At 45.4% G+C, this 18,324-nt stretch overlaps 1 protein-coding gene across 1 annotated transcript in view; it reads right to left on the bottom strand.

The window, feature by feature from the left end:
- Nucleotides 1–18,324, bottom strand: part of HFM1 (helicase for meiosis 1) — a 2,890,879-nt gene that overhangs the window by 2,433,304 nt on the left and 439,251 nt on the right. Inside the window, exon 6 of the mRNA XM_086925623.1 lies at nt 15,229–15,299. Within this exon, the coding sequence (XP_086781749.1) occupies nt 15,229–15,299 (71 nt within the window). The remainder of the gene's footprint in view (nt 1–15,228; nt 15,300–18,324) is intronic.

Raw genomic sequence — 18,324 nt, 5'->3', positions numbered from 1 at the left:
GTAATATGTGATTACAAAAAATTGAGACAAGACAATTAAGTAGGATCCAATTGAAAATATCGGTGAGACTTCTTTTCCAGATAAGGTACAAAATCAATTATAGTCCATGTATGATCATTTCTCCATTTATTCACAAGGCTTCATAAAAAAGAATCAACAAGAGTAGCCAACACGTGTTTCGTCGGTACATCCAATCCGTACCATGTCTTTTTCAAGGCCGAATGAAACGATAAGAGAGTGGTGAATCATGGCCTCGCTTTTTAATATAAGTATAAAAGTCTGGTCTTGGCCTATATCATATAGGTGATGGATACTGTGCGATAATCTTCAATGTGAGAATTTAGGAATCATTTGGCCAGAACCCTACACCAACTGCCTGGGGTGAAGCCGCTGCAATCCATTTCTTGAAGGGGATATTTTATTACTTCAGACCGATATCCTGGCACACAGCTCACTTTTTAACCTACACTGAAGTGCTTTAAAATCGAAAGACGGCATTCCTTTTGAGTTCTAGCAACCCGCTAGTGAAGCAAGAGGATACTCCTGCAGAAGACATTTATTCCAATCTGATGCTTCCTTCTGCAGATGAAGAGAAAGAGCATTTAGACGAGGATCAAGATGATGACAGTTAAAATGAACATTCAGAAACCTCTGAAGAGGATCCAAAAATATCATTACTGGAGAATGGGCCATTGGGTGCATAAGATGAGCCACAATGCAGACGCAAATACTGATGAAAGACCAGCCTATAGTTGGCAGCCTCGGATGAAGGCATCTTGCCTAGCTGATATGTTCGGACTCAAGGGGCCCGATTCACAGAACAAACTTAAGACAAAATCCTAAACTTACTACCATTTCGGTATTCACAGAAGTTAGGAGTCCTAACTCTAGGACTCCTAAATGCCTTCTGTGAATACCGAAAGTCTTAAAGTTAGGATTTTTCTCAGTTTAGGAGTAGTAAAGTTAGGACTCCTAACTTTAGGACTCATAAACTGAGAAAAATCCTAACTTTAAGACGTTGGGTATTCACAAAAGGCATTTGGGAGTCCTAAAGTTAGGAGACCTAACTTTACTACTCCTAAACTGAGACAAATCCTAACTTTAAGACTTCCGTATTCACAGAAGGCATTTAGGAGTCCTAAAGTTAGGACTCCAAACTTCTGTGAATACCGAAATGAGTAGGTGCCTTCAGTGACTACTAAAATGGTAGCAAGTTTAGGATTTTTTCTTAAGTTAGTTCTGTGAATCGGGCCCAAGGATATTGTCCAGGTGCTTCATTTTTTTCACAACTGGTCTTGTGACCAGTGGATGCTTCAGATATTTTGTGGATTCCAGCTGGAAATGGGTCAACCCAGGCAGACTTTGTTTTCTAAGGAGAGCAACAAAATCTACATGCAGACTTCAAAGCTCTTAAAGAAAAACTTTTTTTATTTATTTTTTGAAATATTTTATTGTTGTTGCATTTTCATACACTTCCATATGATCAATGAACAGTAAATATCACCCTCTGCAGTGTAATTGTACATAGTACATTTCATGGCATACACGACAATTATCTCACAGCGTAGAAACTTACACTACAACAGGTAGCATTACTTTCTTAGCAACCCTCCCATACCCAACATCATCATTTATTCATAGCCATAGTTCTGTCTATTCAGCCCTTCCTATATTCACGGGCTAGCTTCAGGGTTTGAGGCCGTTTGTGGGGGCTCACATATATTACCCCGGAATTCGTTCAATTTCCCCATATTCTGGACCATTTTTTGGGACATCCCCTGTGGGTGTAGACCTCGCTCTCAGCCACCATTGCGACATCCATGTCCCTTTCCCACTGTTGATGCGTAGGTAACACCCCAAAGCCCCAGTTCTTGGTTTTAATTCGCTTGGCGATCGTTGTCCCGAGCGTGGCCCAGTTCTGTAGTGCCAGATTTAAATCAGTAGGTTGCCAGACATTTAGGAGGCAGCATCTGGGATCACGCGGGACCTCTGCCCCCCCCCCCCCACCTCCGAGATCTCATTCATTACCCTTTCCCAGTAGGATTGTATACCCGGACAGTCCCATATGATATGATAAAATGTGCCAGTAGGCCCGCAACCTCTGAGGCAGAGTGGATCGGGGGTGTGCCCAAGCTTGTGTAGTGTGGTGCGTGGATAATATATACGATGTAGCACTTTGAGTTGTATGAGTATTAGCCTAGATGGGATCACTGCCTCACGGGCCGACGCCAATGCGTCCATCCAGTCTGACTCCTCTATGTCCCCCAAGTCTGCCTGCCACCTTTCCTTCAGTGTCGCCATGGGATCTGGTTGGTTATTTACCAGCTTACGATACGTCTGTGAGATGGCCTTTTTTTCCATATAATCCATGAGGAGTCTGTCTTCCAAGGGCGAAGACTCCGCTAGTTGGGTGTCTGGAGGAATCGCGCTCTGGAGTGCATGTCTAATTTGGATATATCGATAGAGTTCTGTCTCCACCATCCCATATTTTTCTCGCAGTGTTTCTCGCCTTTCACCCAGAGATCACCTATTTTAGTAATGCCGATGAGATCCCATTGTCTAAATCCCTTAGTGTTAGCCAGGGTGCCCAAACGTCCAGTTTCCCAGAGTGGGGTGGCCAGTGTCAGTACTCCTTCCCAACCTAGCGCCCTTTGTGCAGTGTGCATTATTTTAATCATGTGTGCCGTCGGTCCTGTGAGTGTATTTTGTCTCTTGTTGGTGTAAAGGGCTTTCATCAGATGTTCTGAGGGTATGAGGCATTGGTCTATTCTGAATGCCGGTTCGTCCTATGGGACGTGCAGCCACTGGTTTATCACCATTAGTTGTGAGGCCCAACAGTATAATTTAACATTTGGTAATGCGATTCCCTCATCGTACCAGCTAAGTACTAATTTGTGTTGTGCTATGCGGGGCGGTTTCCCGTCCCATAGCAACGTGGATACTTCGGCTTTAATTGCTTTAAAGTAAGAGGAGGTGACTGGGAATGGGGTATTCTGAAGGGCGTAGAGAAACCTAGGCAGGGCCAGCATTTTGGAGAGCGCCGTCCTCCCCAGTAACGTCAACGGAAGGGATCTCGAGTGTTTGACATCTGCCCAGAGCCTTGCTTGCGGCTTCATCAGGTTTTCCTCCATAAAACTAGTTTCCAGCGGGGTATCATATATTCCTAAATATTTAAATCCTCTGGTCGCAATCAGCAACTCACAACCTCGGGGGAGCCTGGGAGTAGGACCATGCACCACATAGAGCAGTGATTTTGTCCAGTTGATAGTATATCCTGACACTGTCCAAATGTCCAGCAGGAACACCAGGGATCTTGTCGGGAAAGTTAAGTATATTAACATGTCATCCGCGTAAAGCGAAATCCGGTCTTCCCAGTCCACCTCCCATTTCATCCCACGGATTTACAAATCCTGCCTTATCCATGCTGCAAGGGGTTCCAGCATTAGGGCGAAGAGGAGCGGGGACAGCGGGCAGCCTTGCCTCGTCCCCCTCCCCAATGCAAACTCTCGCGATATTCGTCCATTTTCTACTACTTGTGCTAGGGGTGCTGTGTATAATTATTTGATCCACTCGCAGAACTTTGGACCGAATCCCAACTTTCGGAGTACTGCGAACAAAAACAGCCAATCCACGAGGTCGAACGCCATCGTGGCGTCTAATGAGAGGATGGCCGCATCTTCTTGGATCATTGGCGTCCGAGCCAGTACCCCGTGCAGGCGTCTTAAATTAAGGGAGGTGTTGCGTCCCGGCATAAAGCCCGACTGGTCTGGGTGAATTAGCGTCTTAAGGTGTGGCTTTGGCCAGTATCATGCTTCTGCGTTTATTAGGGCTATTGGGCGGTAAGAAGACGCTGACATTGCGGGTTTGCCTGGTTTATGTATTGCCACGATCGTGGCTAATCTTTGGTCCCTGGGTAATATCCCCTGCTCTAGGCATTCATTGTACATATTGAGTAGATGGGGCGTAATCTACCTGTCACTTTTTTGTATAGATCTACCGGTAAACCATTAGGTCCCATTGCCTTTCCCGTGTAAAGCGCTGCCAGTGCCACCCCTAACTCTTCTGCCGTAAAATCTACTTCCAGATTTTGCATGGCCTCCAGTGGTAGTGTAGGCGTTATTATATCCTCTGAGGAACTGTATGTTTTCCTCTATTGTGGCTTCAGCACGCGGTGTGTAAACCTTTTCATAATAAGTTGCCAGCTCCTCCACTATGAGTTGGGGATCACCCGTCGTGGTGCCGTCCTCTAACGTAAGTTGAGCAATCCATCTAATCGCCTTCTTCCTTCTTACCAACCATGCAAGCATTCTCCCCGTCTTATCACCCAGTTCATACAGCCTATGTAGTGTATCGGAGTGTCTGGCTTTCCCGGATTCCCAAGCATAAGCCCTAATTTCTTGGGTTGCTAGTGTCAGAGTTTGCGCTATGGTATCAGTATATGCTACCTCCGCCCTCTGCACAGCTTCTTCTAGAGTATCTAGGTTCTTCCTGTGGTCTTGTTTATGACTGGTGATGACCAAGATGGCTTGACCCCTTATCACTGACTTGCACGCCTCCCATAAAATGCCCGGCGATTCCACTGACTGTGCGTTCTCTGTAAAGTACTGATCAGTGGATTTCACTAGGGCCTTGGCAATCTTAGGGTCTTTCAGGTATCCCGGGTAGAGCGGAAAAATTATTTTCCTTCCAGGAATCTGTGCGGTGTTTAGGAATTGTATAGGCGAGGGATCTGAAATGCCTCTTGGTAAGTGTACCACTTCGCTCACCCTCTCCGGGGTTATTGCTAGAGTCAGTATATAGTCCATTCGGGAAAGACTGTTGTGTACTCCAGAGCGAAAGGTGACTGGTGTTCTGTAGGGTTTTTATACTTTCAGGGAGGAGGGAGCGCACCAGACACGCCCAAACGAAATTACCTTTAGCATGATGGTTCATGTAGTTCATTATTTCTCGCTCAGTTCAATTCAAAGTGTTCATAGCCAGTGCTGTATTATTAGTTTCAATTCGTATCCCTAGACACGTGTTTCATGATTACTCAATCGTCAGTAGGGAAAAAAGCAAAGTTCATAGTTTGCAGGGCATGCTGCCTTATCTCTCAGGACCAGTTCCACTCACAGCATGAAGGTGCAGGCTCCCGAGCTCGTCAGCTCACAGGAATTTGATACTTTCAGGGAGGTGGGAGCGCACCAGACACGCCCCAACGAAATTACCTTTAGCATGATGGTTCATGTAGTTCATTATTTCTCGCTCAGTTCAATTCAAAGTGTTCATAGCCAGTGCTGTATTATTAGTTTCAATTCGTATCCCTAGACACGTGTTTCATGATTCCTCAATCGTCAGTAGGGAAAAAAGCAAAGTTCATAGGTTGCAGGGCATGCTGCCTTATCTCTCAGGACCAGTTCCACTCACAGCATGAAGGTGCAGGCTCCCGAGCTCGTCAGCTCACAGGAATTTGATACTTTCAGGGAAGTGGGAGCGCACCAGACACGCCCCAACGAAATTACCTTTAGCATGATGGTTCATGTAGTTCATTATTTCTCGCTCAGTTCAATTCAAAGTGTTCATAGCCAGTGCTGTATTATTAGTTTCAATTCGTGTCCCTAGACACGTGTTTCATGATTCCTCAATCGTCAGTAGGGAGAAAAGCAAAGTACATAGGTTGCAGGGCAGGCTGCCTTATCTCTTAGGACCAGTTCCACTCACAGCATGAAGGTGCAGGCTCCTGAGCTTGTCGGCTCACAGGAACTTGATACTTTCAGGGAGGTGGGAGCGCACCAGACACGCCCCAACGAAATTACCTTTAGCATGATGGTTCATGTAGTTCATTATTTCTCGCTCAGTTCAATTCAAAGTGTTCATAGCCAGTGCTGTATTATTAGTTTCAATTCGTATCCCAAGACACGTGTTTCATGATTCCTCAATCGTCAGTAGGGAAAAAAGCAAAGTTCATAGGTTGCAGGGCATGCTGCCTTATCTCTCAGGACCAGTTCCACTCACAGCATGAAGGTGCAGGCTCCCGAGCTCGTCAGCTCACAGGAATTTGATACTTTCAGGGAGGTGGGAGCGCACCAGACACGCCCCAACAAAATTACCTTTAGCATGATGGTTCATGTAGTTCATTATTTCTCGCTCAGTTCAATTCAAAGTGTTCATAGCCAGTGCTGTATTATTAGTTTCAATTCGTATCCCTAGACACGTGTTTCATGATTCCTCAATCGTCAGTAGGGAAAAAAGCAAAGTTCATAGGTTGCAGGGCATGCTGCCTTATCTCTCAGGACCAGTTCCACTCACAGCATGAAGGTGCAGGCTCCCGAGCTCGTCAGCTCACAGGAATTTGATACTTTCAGGGAGGTGGGAGCGCACCAGACACGCCCCTACGAAATTACCTTTAGCATGATGGTTCATGTAGTTCATTATTTCTCGCTCAGTTCAATTCAAAGTGTTCATAGCCAGTGCTGTATTATTAGTTTCAATTCGTATCCCTAGACACGTGTTTCATGATTCCTCAATCGTCAGTAGGGAAAAAAGCAAAGTTCATAGGTTGCAGGGCATGGTGCCTTATCTCTCAGGACCAGTTCCACTCACAGCATGAAGGTGCAGGCTCCCGAGCTCGTCAGCTCACAGGAATTTGATACTTTCAGGGAGGTCGGAGCGCACCAGACACGCCCCAACGAAATTACCTTTAGCATGATGGTTCATGTAGTTCATTATTTCTCCCTCAGTTCAATTCAAAGTTTTCATAGCCAGTACTGTATTATTAGTTTCAATTCGTATCCCTAGACACGTGTTTCATGATTCCTCAATCGTCAGTAGGGAAAAAAGCAAAGTTCATAGGTTGCAGGGCATGCTGCCTTATCTCTCAGGACCAGTTCCACTCACAGCATGAAGGTGGAAAGACACTAGAGGAAAACACGCCGCTGTACTGGATATCTATCAGCGTATCCTAGCTTGGGAATTCTCCTATCCGTGCTCCCTTTATCGACGTGTTTCGTATGGTTTAAGACGCTGCATTTGATAGCTGCTGGTGTTTCGGGCCGCAGCTATCCCCGGTCCCCGGTTCTCCTGAACGTTTGAATGTTACTGAAACGATTATTTTAGACTCTGCACGGCTCTCGTATTTGACCCAAGGAAAACAATCTGAAATTTATATTTTAAGAAAACAGACGCAAGGCAATTTTTCAAGAGGGCACTCGAACTTTAACAGAATCCAATATCGTAACGGATTCCCTGTTCTCATTTAGTTAGCAATTTTCGCATCAATCACACCATTGGTCTAGGAATCGCTAAGGATAAAAAGAATATAAGCTGTCTAAGCTATGAAATGTTATTAACATAATTTGTGGCTCCTGAGGAAGGCGTTTTTTCAGAACGCCGAAACGCGCGTCGAGAGTATTAATTGCCACTTTTTCCTTTTTTAATGATTGTGTGATGATATTTTAATGACTTATGTTTTGTATAATATTTCCTTATGCAATGTGGATGTATGTTTATGTTTTGTATAATATTTCCTTTATGTAATGTGGATGTATTGTAATATCTGTTTTTTAACATGAGAAGCCATTAAAAATGATATAATTTTATACAGAAAGAAATTTGTTAGGTTCTTTTTTGCAACTACCCTTATATTTGTTAGATATATTTTTTTATGTACACACGGTTTATTTCCCTGACATATGAATTATTAATTCTAATCAGGGGGTCCTTGCTACTTACATTATACCATCAGCCAGCAAGCATACAGAATATTATTATATCAATGATATAACGGCATGGAAACATTTTGGTTTGGTGCAGGTACTCAAGGTTACAGGGACCTGCATCAGAGTTAGTGTCTGGACAGATATCTTATGCTCCAGACCAGTCCTGTAGTGGGGAGGGAAACTGGAAGTGGGATCCACCTAGGAATCGTCCATCCTTGAAAGGCTAGTATATGCTTCAGGACGAAAGTCAGGGCTCATAGCTGGAAATGAAGCTGTGTGATCCGGATATTAGGGAATGTTTCCTTGGACTGGCCTTCTGGTGTGTGTAATTTCCCAAGAGACTATAGGAGCTGCATCCGGGGTGCTAGGATCTGCATTGGGAGTTGACACAAAGAAAATAGCTTGGAATCAAATCCTGCAGCCACATTTGTCACATTTAGAAGCTACAAATGGTGAGCAACTACTAATCTTACTGTTCCTAGGCTGAATGAATTTCATCTGGCTCTACAACCACTAAGGAAGTAGCAACTATGTGAGATTTGATGAAAGACTGTGTTGTTATTTTGCTCACCATGTCACTCCTGTTTAAACCCAGCTGTATGCAAATCAGTCTTGACACTGTTCCTCATGGGAACTGTCCAGCCGCAACTACCAAGCCCCGGAATCGGTCCCAGGATGCTTGTTTACAGTCTAGGTTGGACCTGGCCTTGCAGTTCGGGCTGGACTGTTCTCGCGAGGAACAAGGTCAAGACTGATTTGCATATGGCTGTGTCTAAATTGTAAAGGCATGGGGTGCAAAAAAAAACAATGGATTTCGGCCCAGATCTCTGCATGGGGGTGAATGTTTTACATTGATCAGCATTCTCTCCATCAATTGTTCTTTTTGCAATTGTCACTCGGAGTGAGACGGGTAGGCCCAGACCTGAGTCCTGTGCTCTCCATGCCACTGGAGTCCAGCTATCTGGCTGATGAGGGGAGATGCCCCGAAACCGGTCCCAGGATGCCTGTTTCTGGTCCAGGGAGGACCTGGTCTGGTAGTTCAGGCTGGACTGTTCCCATGGGGAACAGGGTCAAGACTGATTTGCATATAGCTGGGTATAAACTGGAATGGCAGGGGGAGCAAAAAAACGAAGGATTTAGGTTCAGATCTCTGTACTGGGCTGAATGTTTGACCCTGATCAGCATTCTGTCCATCAATTGTTCTTTTCACTAGCTCACTTGCCAGAAGAGTGCTCAATACCGTTCCCGGTTCTCAAAATCATGCACTTATCTCTTGATTATCTGGTTTGTTTCTGCTGGTGGTGACTTTGGGCAGCAAGGGGACTCATAGTCCCAGGATCCCACTGGGCAGAAGGAGGAGATTCCCCCAAGCAGCATGCTGAAAACGCTGTTGACCTCCTGTGGCGAGGGACGCTGTTTTGTTTCTGCTGGTGGTGACTTTGGGCAGCAAGGGAACTCGCAGTGCCGGGATCCCATAGGATCCCACATTGCAAGAGGAGGAGATTCCCCCACGCCACGTGCTGAAATGCGCTGTTGACCTCCCGCGGCACCGAACGCTGTTTTGTTTCTGGTGGTGGTGGTGACTTTGAGCAGCAAGGGGACTCGCAGTCCCAGGATCCCACTGGGCAGGAGGAAGAGATTCCCCTGCACGCTGAAAAGCACTGTTGACCTCCCGAGGCGCGGGCCGTGCCGGGGCAAAGCCCGGAACAAGGGCGGGCCTGTCCGCGCCAGTCAGAGACCAGAGGAGGTTGGGCTGGGCCCCCTCTTTGTCTTCTGGTGTTTGGTTTTTGGACTCTGGTTTTTCTCTCACAAGGAAGGAGGAATATCTAATGAGGGGAAGGGGGGTTGGAGTACTCCAAGCAGAACCCAACTACTTAGCATCTTCCACCAAAGTCCACTCTGGATGTTGTGGCCTAGTGGAATGTACCAGTGCTGCACTTGGTGTCTCAGAAGTTTATTCTCAGCTGAAGAATAACGTCTTGCACTGGCTGACTTGTAACACGCCATTGGGAACCAGGGTGGAAAAATGTATCAATATGGTGCACAGAGTTAATTGAGTAGGGAGGTCTAAAAAGACTTGTAATGGAGACTGCGTTATCATCAATTTTATTAGACCTCATTTTCAACTACCTCTAGTTCCCCCTTTGTTCTTTACTCGTCCATTGTGGCCCTACCTGCTGGGTTTCTTCTACAGGCCTCCGTCTTCTGGATGGAGTACCATGGATCATCCCATGCAGGCCCAGCAAGCGGGGCAGATGGTCGCCTCTCATATCCCCCTCTCCAACAGTTTTGCACCTTTGTGTTCCATGGAAAAATGTGATTGACATCCTGGAGGAACCCTTGTGGAACTAGGGATATCTACTTCTCAGCGCAACTGCATTGTACAAGGTTGAGGCCTCTTGGTTGAGAAGGAGTGTAATTTTATTTCCTGGAACATAGCTGGTTTGGCTAATACGTTCTCAGAACCTGCATGGTTTTTGTTTATAAAAAAGTTTGATGTGGTCTGTTTACAGGAAACATGGGCCACTGAGAACAGTTTTTTCCTTGGAGGAATATGTCAGTGTTTATATCAGCCATCTCGAAGGTAGGAAGGCCTAAAGGGGGATTATTGGTTTATGTTTCTTTAGCATTAGTATGTAGAGTTACTGTGTTGCCCACGGATAACCCTTGTTTGCAAGCTTTGCTAGATAGCAGTGGGTCCTGAAAATTGGTGTTTTTGAACTTTTAAAATGCTACCCCTTCTCTCTTAGATGTCTGAAATATATTTTTACTGGGCTCATTTTTAAGAAAACGGATCTCCCTAGAGTATAGCAACCTAATGATTGTTGGACATTTTAACATTCATCTGTGTGGGGATTCCAGGTTAACAGGTCTTAAAGACCTGGGCTGCCCATGCCTGAAGGGTTTCTTTTTCGTTAAGTAATCAACAGAGACGGGCCACTATAGAGTGACTAGTGTACCATGTAGTGTCTGACACAACAGGAATTGTTTAAAAGAACCCTCACACACCAACCTAGTTGGTGTCATGCGTCATCATTGGGTTCCCAGTTGGGCAGCCGAGTGCCGCCCAACTGTACTGCAACACCTGATTACAGTGGAGCTGTTTTTTTGTTTTTTGTGTGATGATGTGGTGCCAAGTGGTGATGTTTAAAAATACCTCTGGGAAACTCACTTTACCGTACTTTATTCCCAGTGGCCCAGGGTATGGTTAAAAAAGGAGACAGATAATATTCCAGGACTATATTTACGTTTCTGAGTTATCCTTAGGTCAGGTCGACATGTTTCAGCTCTATAGAAAAATTCAGGTGAGCTTTCTTCAGGACCTTATTAATACGGTGCATAGTGTGTTTAAATTGAAAAAGTGGGTGGTAAAAATTAATAACCACGTGTGTAGCGCATTTTTACACACTCGCTAAGTTGTGTTTGCCATGCAATTGAAAACTAAACATCAATGTTGATTTAGCTGTAAAAAATTTGTGAGTCACAGGATTTCCATGATTCTATGTGTCCAGGGCGGGAAGAGCTCCAAATCGGTACTTGTATCTTGGCGCTCCTCCGCTTCCAAACCTAATGCGGCGTCCTCTGGACCGGGATGGTATCTTTTTCGAGCATGATTCCGAGGGAGACTCGCTTAACGCCCTGGTGAATGAATTTGACCTAACCTCGACCATGTGCAAAATAGACCCTGGCAGGAATGATATTAAACCATCTATTTCAGGGAGGGGTTGTGGTTCATTTATTGACTTCTCCTTGTATCAACCCCTCTTTTATTTTATTTCAAACTTTTTGATCAAGACAAGTATATACAGTAACCACAATCCACTCTGTGCCTTAATCACCTGGCCCCTGTTAGCGCCTTTTGAGGGGGCAGGCAAGAAGGGGCTACTCAAAGCCACAGATGGAGCTAGAAGGCTAAAATGGACTCAGATAACCCTAGATCTTTTTTACACATATTTACCTGCCCTGTGCCAGAAGGAGCTAGCCATATGCATAGCCCCGCAGGCAGCACAGAATGATGTCATAGATCAATCAATCAATCAAAGCATTTGTAAAGCGCACTACTTACCTGTGAGGGTCTCAAGGCGCTGGGGGGGGAGTGAATGCTGCTACTGCTCGAAAAACCAGGTCTTGAGGAGTCTTCTGAAGGTCAGCAGGTCTTGGGTCTGCTGTAGGGGGATGGGGAGGGTGTTCCAGGTCTTGCTGGTTAGGTGGGAGAACAATCTGCCGCCAGAGGTCGCTCTTTGGATGCGGGGGACTGTGGCGAGGGCGAGGTTGGCGGAGCAAAGCTGGGGGAGCAAAGCTGGCCTTTAAAGTCATCTTTAGCACCATTACCAAACTTCTTAACGCCCCAGTTCGGCGATTTTCTGACCCGGCCCACAGATGGTTTGACTCTCCCTGTTCTCGTGTATCTAGGAAGTTGAAGGAGGCACTAGGACATAGACTGGGGGACATCGCTTTTATAAAGTCTTGTCGGAAGTCCTATAAAACTGAACGAGCAAGACGTAAGGCTGTGATGAAGGAAGAGGAATGGAGTGAGCTCATTGAGGTTAGTACCTTAAGAAGAAGCTCCAAGTTTTGAAGCATTATAAACAGTCAAGGATGACAAGGATGCTGCTAATGTCCTTGGGGAACACATAACAGAGGATGAATGGGTGCACCATTTCGAGAACATGTTTCAGTGCCCCCCTGACAAGAGGCTCCAGGACCACATGGGATCCCCCGAGCTTTATAAATCCAACTTGAACCTGTGGGTACCGGCCCTCACGGCCGTGAGAACTGCCCCCCCCCCTGGTTTTTGGGCCATATCTACCATTGTCCCAGTATTTAAAAAGGGAAATAAAGACCGCACCCATCGCTACAGACCAATCTCCCTGTAGGATTCAATGGTCAAGGTGGTTGGACATGTTCTACTAAATAGACTGGCACACTGGTCAGAAGATAATAACATACTAGCAGATGCCTAGTTTGGTTTTCGTCTGGGACGGTCGACCAAGGACCAATTGTTAAATGTATATTTATTATTCTTAACAAGTACACGGTTGTTCGCTCCGGTTCTATTGACCTGGCTTTTATGGATCTGTCATGCGCGTTTGACCGCGTTAATAGAACAAAACTTTGGCACACCATATTGTCCATGGGGGTGGATGGAGAAATCGTTGTCTTCCTACGGGTCCTCTACAGAAACACAAAGGCACAGGTCTGATACACCCAAAATTGTAAGGTAACCCACCAGTTTTCAATACAGAGAGGAGTTCGACAGTCATGTATCTTGGCCCCCTTTTTGTTTAACTTATACAGTAACAATTTGGAGAAGGTATTAGTGGAGTCTAAGACGGATTATACCCAGGTGGGTTGGCGTGGTTTGCCCGTATTACTGTAGGCAAATGATTCAGTCCTCATGGACCGGCCCTCAAGAGGGCTGCAAATGCTGCTTAACTCCTTTGCCTCTTTTATGGAGGAAAAGGACCAGCTGATAAATAACTCGAAATCCTATCTGATGCAGGTGAGACCTCGTCCAAGAAATTTGTATTCCTTCCAGGTCGGATCTATTCAGGTCCCCCGGACAGATGTTTTTTCCTATCTGGGGGTCCTGTTAGACAATAAGCTGAATTGGGGGCCTTTAAAACTTAGAAAGAATGGTGAATTAGTGCAAGCTAATGCCGCTATTTTTAACTTTGCCTCGAGATTAGCAAAAAGACCAATTGGGCTCTCCTGCAGTTATACTGGGCTACGTGTATTGCCAAGGCATCCTATGGTAACGAAATGTGGGGATATACCCCCAATGAGGAACTACAAGTAGACGACAACTGTTTTTTGAGAAGCCTTTTAAGAGTACCAGAGGGGAGTTTCAACCCTAGCAGTACATGAAGAGCTGGGTGTGGCTTACTTCTCTAACTTGCTGTCTTTTTGCCCACTATCCCTGTTGTTAAACATCTGGCTCAGACAGAGGACAACCTTAAACAAACTGATTCTGAAGGATTGTATGGCCCTTGACTACGCCCACCATATTCCCTGGCTGAAGTATATCAAGGGATGTTTCTCGAGCATGGGAAGAGCTGATTTATTTTCCAACACAGATATGGTGAAAAGGAAGGGTTTTTATACTTTAGAAAGCGGATCACAGACAGGGAAGACCGGGAGTTAAGGAAGACTAGTGTACGCAGATTTATCATGTTGAAAACTGTGTAGGCCACGGAACCATTTCTTTATTTATCTTCTCCTTGCTTAATGTCCTGAGGCTGTGACGGCAAGTTTCCACAGGACATGCTCAATTTTTTTTATGTTTGGTGTGTATTATGAGGTACCCCCGGAATACTTTTATCATCCCGATTTTGGAAAAAATCAAGTTCAGACAGGTGCGTCCTGCTTTATACAAATGTTGTCAGGTAATACTGTTTTTTATGTTCTTAGCTTTTTCAAATCTGCTGTAAGGCACCATGCCAGACGTGATTAATTACCAGACGCATACAAACGACAGTGGAGATGTGATTCTGGAAAGTACTGTTATTCTGTGCCCAGTCTTTTGTATTGAATTTTATCTTTTATTTTTTCAACACATTTTATATGTTCACTTTTTATTAGTATATTTTATTCATGCGAATAGTTTTTGATGTAATTTGGTCGAATTTACTAATGATAGACTTCTTTGTACACACTGTTCTTGACTTCTATGGTTTTATGCAAACACCAAATAAAGTGATTTGATGATGATGATTATCTTACTTGATTAAATCCAACATCTCTAGGTATCGGTTCATCCTTACTTTGCATGCAAGTCAGAGGTTTATGAAGGTCCTTGCACTGATGGTAATTCACTAAGTAGAGGAATATGCTAGATGACAGTTTCAGAAGACACAAAGCACATGCCTTCAAGCAGAAGCATTTTAGCATAAGCTACCTAATCTAAAGGAAGACGATGGAAGCAAAACAGCCACAACAAAATAGACCCAAACTATTGAAGCTAGGCTCTGCATATGAAGACTCAGCAAAGAAGGTTCTGACTCACACTCTTTGGATGAAGAATTAGAATTCTTGAAAGTACGCATGCACTCAGGGTGGAATGTCTGCGATGTGTGTTGAACAAATGTATCAGCGGAACTGGTGAGCTGAACTCTGTTACAGAAGATATTTCAGGTCGTGCTACAAAGAACGGTAAACCACATGTTGAAATTGAGAAAGAGCCAACGTAAAAGAGTTGGTTACTGTTCTTTAAATGCTGTATGACATCTCGCTGGTGGCATTGGGCCAAAGGGTAAGCAACAGTCAATATGTAGCTACATTTTTCAGCTCATACATCAGTAATGATAGATATTCTTAGCAATATTACATTACAGTTGGTTCTAAACAGCGGACCTTACAAATATACGGACCTTATAATACAAACATCTAAAATATGAAAACAACAGGGCTTTTGAAACTAAAGTCTGGTAGAAAAGGATTTGTAGAGTGATGCACAAGACAAAAGCACTTATTTTATTATAAATAGTTACTTATTCATCAAATAGTTAAAATTAAAAATATATATACTCACATCATCTAAAGCCTTGGATTGTATGTAGTTAAAATATGGGAATTCCTTAAAAATACTTCTGAACTGTGTTGCTGAAATTGTTAAGATATCAAACGGTACATCTGGGCAAGTAATCATTACTACAAATCATTCAAAAGCAAAATTACTCTTTCAATTAATTTTAAATCACTTTTGTGAATTTTGCAAAATTATTAGAAAACCTAATAAAAGAATATCACCCATGAGCTAATACTTATTGAAATTTGCTTTATAATGTAGAACAATATACATTACAATAATGATGATTAAGCTACTTTTCACCCTTTCCTCCCTCCTTTAAAGCTTGCTGGAAACCATGCTGTTATCAGCAGTCAGATTAAGCATGTTTTTACAGATGCTCTAGTTTTAAATTGCAAAAAATGGTATCCCATGCTTCCAAGTCCATCTACACACATGGCCCCTGTAGGAGAGTAGGGTCTGCAATCCTATGATCACCCAGATTTTTTGCTTTTGTTTCACTGGTTTACGACTTTCTCTGGCTGTGGGCCTGCCAATCAGACCCACAGCCTGGCTGTTCTCTCTCTAAATTACCACATGTACCCTAGGTGCATTTACCAATTGGTACTGGGCCACCTTATCAGACCCTGTAACTCAGGGCATAGGTGTACCCAGGGCCTACCAGGGGCTGAAGCATGTATTATGCCACCCCTGGCTGGCCTCCTAAATTTGACACAACTGGCTGCATGACAGCTGGGGCAAAGTCGTGTAATCACCCTTTGCTGTAGGTATAGTATAACTATATCTAACCCTAAAAATGGACACACAGATTCCTATCAGTCACTCCTATGGCAGGCCTTGACAATCCTGAAGGCAGAGTGCTTGGAATCGTGTGAGATGGTGCTCTGGCATGAGCTGAGCCTGTCTGTAGCTTGCGGAACCAAGTCCTAATAGCTGTTCCATGATATCGCCTACCATATACTCTTAAGTGCATTATAATCCTCGCGGTTAAATGCTATCTTTGGTATTGCTTTATCAAAACATGTCGAGTAAGGTGTCATACGAATTGGAATACTAACCCCTCGCCAATTCTGGCGACGGGGTTAGCATTCCACCCTTCTAGAGGGACACGACATGTATGTAACTGTGAACCCCGGTTAAAGTTAAACGAAGCCTCAGCTCCACAAAATGGATGCTGCCACCACAGACACGAGTCTGACCCCCTGCAGCTGGGAGTCCTTCCAGCGAGGGGAGCCTGGACAAAGGGTTTCCTGTCGAGGGCGGTGCTAGCACCGTCCCAGACAGGGTTTTGTGTATCCTGGGTAGGCAGGGCTTTACAGGAAGGTGACTGCTGAGTGGCACCCCGGTGCTCACTACGCATAGGCCGGTCAGAACCAGTTCCAGGGGCACACCAGCCCCTGGCCTGGGGAATGTCCGGCATGGGAGAGGGGTGTAACCACCCCCCTCCTAGTCCCACCCATAGGCAGGACCTAGTCACCGGGTCAGCCCCCTTTTTTAGTATAAAGATAGGAGCGGGCCCCCTGTTCAAATTAGATCATCTTTGGAATCAAGACACGACTTTCTGCGAAAGGACATCAAGATTTCTTCTTCAAGATTCTCCCTTGTGGCTAAGGAGTAGTCACCCTGCATCAAGCGGGCACCATCCTAAGAACACTGCGGTCTGCTGCAAGTCCTTCCTCCGGAATCCGACTGCCCAGCTCGACGAGACCCGGCTTCCCTGGCACCTCTGACCTCTACTCACCTCTACAGCCAAGCTGAGACCCCTGAGTGCGACGAGACCTCGAGGGACCGACGATCGCCAAGACTGCACGACTTCTTTGCAACAAGCCCACCGTGTGCTCCACTGGTGAGTGCTTTGGGGTCCGAGAAGCCCCAACCCTGAGCAGCTCCAGCACCGAAGATCAGCCCTCCAGCATCTCCACGATCTGCGTGGGGCCCTTCTGCTTTTGCCTGCTCACCGCGTTGTTTGGCTACTAGCCGGCTGGCTTGTGGCCTTCTTAACGACGCCCGACGACATCACTGCTGCTGGTCTGGTTGCTCCAGACTGGCCCTTGCTTCCTTCTTCAAGAGAGGCACCCCGGACCCTCCTGGTCCACTCCAGACGCCATTTTGAGTCCACCGCGTGGGCTTGAATTTGCCAAGGCTTTGTTGCCCAATCCTGGGTCCAGCGACGCCGACTGCTTCATCCATCGTGGGACAGCTCGCTCCTGCATCCTGGTCGCCGACAACGCCTCCTGGTCCGTGAGATCTGCGAGCACAGCGTCACCCACTCACCTAGTCGAGGTGACTACCATCCGGTGCCCTCCTGGTGCCACCTGACTACTGGCTAGTAGTCACGAACTTGGTCCCCTCTGCTTTCAGGTGTCATCTATCTTCAAAATCCAGGCTTGGATCACTTCGAACTCTCTTCACTGGTCGCCTGCCAGCATCTTCCTTCCAGGCTCCTGGTCCGTCTACGAGGATTCCCGACGTCTTTTGAGACCTATGCAGCTACAGCCCCTGGGCTAGGTAACTTCGGCATTTCGGTGCCCCAGCATAGCCTCACTATCCAAGGGACAGAATCCACTTTCGTTTTCCTCTTACCAGGTCGGGTTCGCCCGAGAACACTAACTTTCTGAAATCTAGCTACCATAGACTTTGTCCCGCATCACGCGTGAGAGTGCACACTCTGCACCCGAGTCCCCTGGGTCTCCTAGAAGTAATCTGAAGATTCTATAGTCAAGATCTAGCGATTCCAAAGCCTATTAGTACTGTACTTACCTGCTAGTAATTTCGCATTCCACTTTCAGAGTATATGGTTTTCCGTGCCCCTCGGGCATTTGTATATACTGTGCTAACTTAAGTATTTTCGTAAGAGTTTTGTTTTGTGCTTAGTACCCTGTCCTCATAAAGAGTACAGGGCTGTTGTGATTTTAATAAATACACTGTTTATTTTCATAACACTTGTGTGGTGTCCTTTCACTTGGTGTTCAAGGGGTATATGTGTGGTATAACAGCTGGCTTAACACGCCCTCTCGAGTCTTTAGCCTTAGACTGCTCGTATCCACGCTACTAGGATAGCTGGTCTATAAGGTTGACTTACAAACAATCATCAATAAG

This window comes from Lissotriton vulgaris, chromosome 1_1, assembly GCF_964263255.1.
Source record: "Lissotriton vulgaris chromosome 1_1, aLisVul1.2, whole genome shotgun sequence".
NCBI classification, from domain to species: Eukaryota; Metazoa; Chordata; class Amphibia; order Caudata; family Salamandridae; genus Lissotriton; species Lissotriton vulgaris.
This window is presented reverse-complemented; position numbering and strand designations above follow the sequence as displayed.